Below are 8,143 nucleotides of genomic sequence, written 5' to 3' on the forward strand. Positions count from 1 at the left end.
GCTTCAGCTGACATCAGACATCAGATGCTCTGTTACTGAGCACCAGCTGCTCTGGCCTCCAATGGTTCCCTTTGTGCTGGGGGTAGGCTGCTTTGGAGGCCCCTGGGGTTGAACTCCTGTCTGGATGGAAGTTCTACAAGCCCTGAAACAGTGAGTTTATCAACAAGAAAGGTGGTTGGAAATAAAGAAGACTAGGTCAAAGGTCAGCACCAAGTTATTTACTAAGGATGTGACCCTGGAGTAAGACACAAGTTAGGAAGCATGTGGCTAATTTTTTTCTTTTCTGAAAAATGTTCTCATGCATTCCAGACTGGCCCCAATCTCAATATGTAACTGAGGATGATCTTGAATTTCTAACCCTCCTGCCTCCACCTTCCAGGTGCTTGGATTACAGGTATGCCACTATACCTGTGATACAGAGAGCTACATCTCCAGGACCACAGTGGTTGACTTTTATGGCTTCCCCTTAGTAGGAGCAGTGAACATTCTTGCTATTATGAAATGCCTGTGAAGGGCAGGGTAGGGCAGGGGTGTGTTGTCTGGGTCCCTTGCTCCTGAAACAGTGTCTGGCAGGGGACATAGAGAGCAAGGTCCCATCAGGATTGATCCAGTAAAGGGATGGATGGGTAAATGGATAGATGGATGAATGAATGGATGGATGAATGAATGTGTAGATAGGTGAATGAATGATACACAGTCCAACGGAACATTAGGGCATGTTCTTAGGATGGATTTCAGAGACAGAATTATGTATTTGAAAGAGCAGTAGGCCAGGAGGCAACAAGTGTACTGTCCAAGGGTTTGGTGAGTGTGACCTGGGGCAGTCTCCATCGTCTGTGGTCACAGAGCTCATGACTGCTCCAGAGGACTGTGAAATCCTGCCTGGGGATTTCTCAGCATCCTCATCCTCATCCTCATCCCTTCCCTTTCATTTGGTCCTACTCTGCCCAGAGGTGCCCTATACAACTGATGACCATGTGACCTAGGCCAAAGTGGGACAGAGACAGGTTGGACCACCTGAGCTAAGGGGCCAGTGACACCTGAGCAAAGCCTCCTGGAAGCAGTCTCATCCATGGCTGGTGCTCTCAGCCTCACCTACCCTCTCAGACCTGGTCCCACCTGCCTACACCCCCGCTTCTACAGCCTCAGCCTCATGGGCCTCTTGCCTCCAACTAACTACACAGACCTCGCCCTTCCTCAGAAAAGTCAGGCACATTCTGCCCTGAAGATTAAAATTTACAAACCATCCTTGTCTCCTCTTACAGTAACAACTGATACTACTTGGTACCATTTATTAAGCTCTAATTGGGTCCTAGGTAGTGAGTGATTGTCACATCTTATCAATTCTTCCCTAAACCATTACTCAGTGCATCAATGGGCTTTGCACTGGTGATCCTCTCACCCTGTGTTGACTGTACCTCCTGCTCCCAGCCTGCCGTTCTGGAGTGGTTCACTCTCTGCTCTATAGGAGTACCAAGGAATTTGCCAAATCTGATGAATGGGCTTCCCTTACCCACCTGGAAGAGGCAGGAGTCCAGGACATCATGACCCCTCCCAGTCACCACTGCCTCGCACCTGCACCCTTTCCTCTGCAGCCTCCTTTCCTCTCTAGCCACACATAGGCACCCCCCTTGTTTTGTGCCCAAAGCCCTGCAATTCCAGGTTACCTTCCACTACATCATTTCTGCCCCCTGCAGGTGGGGCTCTGCTGGTTGGGCTCCAGTGCACAGGGCCCTCGCCCCAGAGTTGGAAGCTCTTCTTCCTGCACATCCTGACCTGTTGGAAGTTCCTGCCTCTGATGGTCCAATCAGTTCTGAGGTATCTGGGACCCTTTGAAACTCCTCCTCTTTGTACGCGTGCACACACACACACACACACACACCCACACACACACACACACACCCACACACACACACACACACCCACACACACACACACACACGTACACACATACACCCACGCACACACAGGATGTCCATCTCTCCAGATGCAGTAAGCCCAGCATCTCTACTTTTCCCTCTGGTTTGCCACTGCCTTGACTATTCATCCCTTCCTGCCACAATTAAGCATTTCTGGGTATCCCTCTTTCTCTTGGGAAACCGATGTGAGTAACAGTCCCTTCTATAATGTCCACGTCCCATTTCTTCCCTTGTTCCCTCAAGAGGGTCACCAAAGGCTCCCTGGTGATTGAGTCTAATGCAGGTTTTCTACCACCTGTCTAACCTGACACTGCTGGCCAGATGCAGTTGACCTTGCCACATCCTCTCCTCAATAGAGAGATGTCCTTTGTAGACTCCACCTGGCCTGGGTACTTAGGTGGACACTGAGGACCCCAGTCTAGGTCTCCAGCCCTACCTTCCCCTCTAACATCAATTGGGTGGGCCTGGGTATCTGTCTGCAGCCACCTCTGTTGCTACCAGTGTCCTCAGATGCTGAGTATGCAGAGGTTGCCGCTGTCAGGTGCTTGTGTCCCTTGCTTAGTGAAAGTACCACATTTAGGGTCAAAGTACGCTTCAGCTTGCTGTGACTGTGCCCAGCGATGATGCCATATCTAGGCATAGTTATGAACAATGCTGCCTCTATTCTCAAAGGGTCCTATCTGCGATGACAAATCAGCTATTCAACCTTATCCAAAGCCACCTGCCTGTCCATCCCAGAAATGTGATGTGACACTCACTCTCCCCCCTCCCTTGATAGCCACAGCACCCCATGGATTCCACCACCCTGACATCTCTCACTTCCCCATATTATCTGCTGCCACAGTGACCTTGCCCTTCCAAATATCCTCAACTTAAACATAAGTTTCCCTCTTCCCATTCTGTCTTCAAGATAAAATCGAGGCTTACATTAGGGTCTTGTTACACCTGACCATCCCAGCTGTTGCCTGTCCATTGCCAGCTGTGGCACCCCAGCTCCTTCTGCTCACCAGACACCTGCCTGACCCCCCCCATCCTGGAAGTTACATTATGGTGTCTGTGTCTTTAAATCAACAGCACTTACACAGTGCCGAGTACACAGCATGCGTGTAATAATATTTGTTGCGTGAATTACTTCGCGTTCCTAACACAGCTACCCTGCGTGGCCATAGACTTCAGAGCAAACGCCTGCACTCAGCAGTCCCTGTGAGCACACACACTCAACCTCTGCTAAGAAGGCCTGCTTCCAGGCCCCCATGTATCTGTCCCTGCTTCCAGGGATTGGCTGCTCTACCCAGAACGACCCAGGATTTCAAAAGCCCTTCCACAGCTAATTCTTCTGGAACTGCAGCAGGCCCCACGTTCCTGCTCTGGGAAAAAAGATGGCTTGGGAAGGAGTTCTCAGGGGCTCCTGAATGGAGCCTGTGACTGCCTGCCCCGAGTGCAGGTCTCTAGATCTCTAGCCCTTGTGAAATTTGTCTCCACAGTGTGGGCAAAGAGGTGGCCCTCGGAGGCAGCAGCAGAGATGCTCTACTGTAGACCCAGCTGGTGGAGGAATGTGCCTGCCCAGCCCAGAGAGGACACGCAGGGTCACTTGCTTTCGGGAGCCTGATTGGAAACCCAGGGGACAGCGGGACAGAGCTCTGTGGCTTTTGTTCCGTCCTTTTAATGCAGCACACATTTCCCACTTAAAGGCAATTTGTTCCTTTCAAAAGGATTCCAGCTGGTTAAATTTAAGGTGAAGAATAAGCCCCAGTCAAGATGCTTCTTAGGAGCTTTTCAGTCTTCATTGGCTGGAGAACGTGATGCATTTTAAAATGTTGGCCTCTTAATGTTTGTCAGAAGGAGCGCTAGGGGAGAAAAGCATCTACTTCAGCCCGCTCTCAGCCCTCAGCTCACGACTGCGGATCACACAGGAGCTGTCCTGTTTCCTGCGCTGCTTTGCCACTTTGCAGATCCCTGCCCTGGCTTTTTCCCTCTTTCTGTTCCTCCTTCCCACTCTTACGAACCCCTACCTGGGCAGAGTACCTTCCCAGGCACCTGGGCTCAGCAGCTTTCCTTTTGTGCCTAGGACTCCCAGCAGCTTAAAGGGCAAGCCACGGGACTTAGGGTTCATAGCTTAATACTCCAGAGTCCTCCCCTGACATTCATCCATCCACCCATTGACCCATCTATCCATCCATCTGCATATCCATCCATCCACCTGTCCATCCATCCACCTTTCCATCCATCTGTCCATCCATCTATCTACTTGCCTATCTAGTCACCATCTATCCATGTGTCCATCTCTCTGTCCCTCCACATATCCATCCATCCACCCATCTGATAATCCAGTCATCCGTTCATCCATGTCCCACTCATCTGTCCCTCCATCCACTTCTTAACTCACTTCCCTCTCACCCAATCAGTCAGCACAGGATCTGCCATGCTGTGGGTAGCTCAAGGAAATGTCACGTTTTCTTACTTGCCTAGTGTTTAATTATTTTTTTAATTTTTGTTTTATGTGTGTATGAATGCTTTGTGTGTGTGTTTGTGTGCGTGTATATAAGCGCATGCATGAAATATCTGCAAAGGTCTGAAGAGGGTGTCAGAGCCCCTGGAACTCGAGTTTCAGATAGCTGTTAGCTGCCATGTGGGTGCTGGGAACTGAACCCTGGGTCCTCTGCAAGAGCAGCCAGTGCTCTAAGCCGCTGAGCCATCTCTCCAGCCCTCATTTGCCTAGTGTTTAATAGGTGGCTGTAGTGGTGAGAGATATGAAGGAACAACCACAGTACAAGATGGAAAGAAGTAAAAACATACTGTTTAGAGGTTAGGGGACATTTAAAGAACTCAGAGCTGCAAGTAATCAGCCCGATTGGAGATGAGGTTCCGAGGAGCCAGAGAAGGCTTTGTAGAGGGGAGCAGGAGTGGCCTGTGCAAACATGTGGCAGTGTAGAGACCCCATGTGGGCACAGAAGCCTATCCCATGCCTGCTGTACTCCTCCTGCCCAGGGCATCAGGGCTTGCTTGGGGGTGGGGGATCCTTGGGCATGTCCCTGGTAAGTTGTTGTTTTTGGCGTTGTCTCCACTGAGCCACTTACAATTCTTGCCTTTGTCCGTCAACATTGATGACCCAGAGAAAATGTCTTCCTCACCTATCTGAGGACCATGGTTCTTCCTCACCCCTGCATGCCCTGCTCTTGAGGAACCCCGTTCCAAGGTGCCACCTGTTTCCTCCCCAGCTTCACCCATCACACTCTGCAGCTGTTCCTTTGAGCCCTTAATGGGAGCTCCAGTCACCTCCTTCCTTAGCAGAGACTGTCCTTCAGCACACCCGTCTTTTACTGTATCAGCACCACCCAAAGACTCCCTTAGAGCCCTCACCAGAAGATGGCTACTGGAGCCCAGGGCTCTGGAGTTGGAAAGACCTGGGTATGCAGTCTGGCACTGGCACCACCCAGCCCAGCACTGGCTAGATGCTTATACCCATCAGAACTGCCCTGGCTTCCCTGCTGACCCCCTTCTCACAAGCAGCCCCTGATACTCCCTTGAGGAGCACCCACTTTTGCACTCAGACCTTATAGATTTAGTAGAGAGGGGCAGGGCCACTGTTTGATTGGGAACAGGCATATAATCCAAGGAGGATCCTGGGACTTGTAAAGGTTAGAAAGGGTTCATCCTTTTCCCCCCTTTGGGGTTGATGGATAAACTAGTCAAATTTAAACCTGAGGCTGTTGGAGTCATCTTTATCACCACAGGAAAGTCTGTTCACAAATGGAAACAGTTCAGAGAAACAGAGTCAAGACAAAGTTGGATTTCTAGCAACAGCGCTTGAGTATCCGGATGCAGCCGAGCCTGAAGTTACCCTTGTTCTCTCCTCTTTATTTGGTCTAAAGCAGTTGAAGTTGACTTTCTGTCATGTGCTACTAACTTCCTTGACAGAAGCCGTGCTTAACTTGCAGACTTGATGCATCACTTGAACAACTGATCCTATGAGTAGAACCTGGCATAGAGTACGCTTGTGCGCGCTTTCCTGAACCCCGCCTTTATCTTCTTGGGGTCTGCTCATTTCCACAAACCATAGGTCTGTACCCCTAGAACACTCCCCTTTTCTTTCTGCCCACTGTTTCTACTAAACCTTCTTCCCCACCCCCAGGCTGAGACCATAGATTTCAAGACATGGCAGAGACCATATCTTCTCTGTGTCATATGTCCACACCTCAGGCCAAATAAACCTAGTGAAACCAGACTTCCTAACTGGCTTTGAATCCCTTTAGGAGGGAGTCTGGGTGCTTGGCAGTCTTTGCTGCCATCTAGTGTACATCTGCCTCAATAGCAACACAGGGAACGGAGATTGTGGGAGACTCTCCCTTGGGACAATCGGTGATAACCTGGCTAGACCTCCTCACTCTGCAAGTAAATACCCTGAGGACAAGTGAGTCCAAGATCCTGTCCCACAGATTAGCATATGTCAGTCCTCCAGGGACTGGGATCCTGCCCATCACCATAACTTCCTTTCTCTGCTCCTCTTGGCTGCCCAAAGGCGTAACCATGGCTGAGGTCCCCAGGGAGGAGAGTCAATGTGTGTACATGTATACATGTGTGTATGAGTTGTGTGTTGCTTGATTCTCGGTCTCCTGGAGGAAAGCATGTCTGTCATAGATGCACACAGGACAACTTAGCCCCGCTTTATATATCAGCGACGTCCATTGTAAGGCATCACAATCTATTTGTTCTCTGATAATGAAAAACACTTGCAGAAGACAAACCAGCCACACCCATCTGAGTAACCCAGATGATGATGCTGTCCAGGCCAGATGCTGGACAATGGCCCTGTGCTGCCAGACCACTGCCTGCCTGACCAGAGTGGAGGGGGTTCCTGAGGCTGCACGGAGACAAAGGAAGAAACCTGCAGTCCCTCCCTGCCCTGCTGCAGAGGGACCACATCACATCACAACCACACCTTCTGGCTCTACCACTGTGTCTTGTCAAATCACAGCCCTTGTACTTCTGGGACTCTGGTAGGTTCTGCCCAAATCCACCAAAGAGCAAGGGTCCAGCCTCAGCCATTGACACTGTCTGGCCCAGGAGACAAAGAAGAAGAAAGTAGTGATCAGGAAAAGGAGGCAGGGAGCAGCAACCCCACTTCCCACTTACACTGCCTGTCCCCAGGCTTTCTGGACCTCCATGCTTAGGGAAGCTTCCAGAATGGATATTGCTAATTTCTTCCCAGGAAAGGAAATAGTTACTTACAGTTCCTAAAGCACTCTGATTTAGATGACTTTGAACCCAAGAAGGATACATCTCATGCTGCATGAACCTAGGGTCAAGGACATAGACACCACCCAGGATCCCCCTGCCTCTGCCATATTAGAGCAACAGCCATCTGGTTCCTGCAGACCAAGCCCCAGAGCTCTGCATGAAGCTCCAAATCCCCAAGAACAGTGAGCTCGGCAACTCAGAACCTCCCATCTGTCCCTCAGCCTGTCCAGTTCACTCACATCCAAGGCACCAGGGAACTTGACTATCGGCGGAGGCCACATGGTGATCTTCTCTCTGAAGTGGTTGCACTGAGGAATAATTTTGCAGCTAACGTTTCCCACCTCATTGTAGATAACTTCAAGTTTCCTAAGGAGAGAGGAAGGTAGTCATTCCATGCTAGGATGTTGCCCACTGAGACTCACAAGGCTTCAGTCTAGCACTACTGGGAACACAAAGTCAAAGGGAATTGAATTCTAAACCTGCCACCAAACAATTGTGTGACTCAAGGGTTACTTGACCTGTTGTCTTCTGTCATCTCACTTGTAGCGGGGACACTGATAGTGCCTACTTTATAGGGTTGTGGGAGGGTTAGGCAGCGGTTGGAAAGTACAGCAGAGCCGGGCACACTCCGAGCGGCCGGAAAGTGCTCACTTCCCAGGAAGAATGTAGCCATCCTTAGCATCCACCGGAATCACTTCCAAGACCCCATGCGCACCCTCAGATGTTTAAATCGCCAATAAAATTATATGTTTACATTAGCATAAACATGTTCTCCTGTGCGCTTACATCATTTCTAGACTATTTGTGATACTAATACCACACAGTTGCTATGCTGTAATATTGGTGGGGGAATGATGACAAAAAAAGTCTGTATGTGCTCATTAGAGAAGCAGTGTGTATGCATGTGTGCATGTGTGTGTGTATGTATGCACATGTGCCTGTGTATGTGTATATGTGTTAGTGCATGCATGTGCATGAGTGTATGC

At 49.9% G+C, this 8,143-nt stretch overlaps 1 protein-coding gene across 1 annotated transcript in view; it reads right to left on the bottom strand.

Annotated features, from left to right (window-relative positions):
* The window catches only part of Pebp4 (phosphatidylethanolamine binding protein 4), a gene marked incomplete at its 5' end in the record, with an annotated part of 217,823 nt that extends 210,295 nt beyond the window's left edge, over positions 1-7,528 (bottom strand). The window contains one exon of the mRNA XM_008850702.2: positions 7,397-7,528. Coding sequence (XP_008848924.1) covers positions 7,397-7,528 — 132 coding nt within the window. The remainder of the gene's footprint in view (positions 1-7,396) is intronic.
* Positions 7,529-8,143: the final 615 nt, after the last annotated feature.

Source organism: Nannospalax galili, unplaced genomic scaffold (genome assembly GCF_000622305.1).
Source record: "Nannospalax galili isolate Female #2095 unplaced genomic scaffold, S.galili_v1.0 scaffold291, whole genome shotgun sequence".
Classification (NCBI taxonomy): Eukaryota; Metazoa; Chordata; class Mammalia; order Rodentia; family Spalacidae; genus Nannospalax; species Nannospalax galili.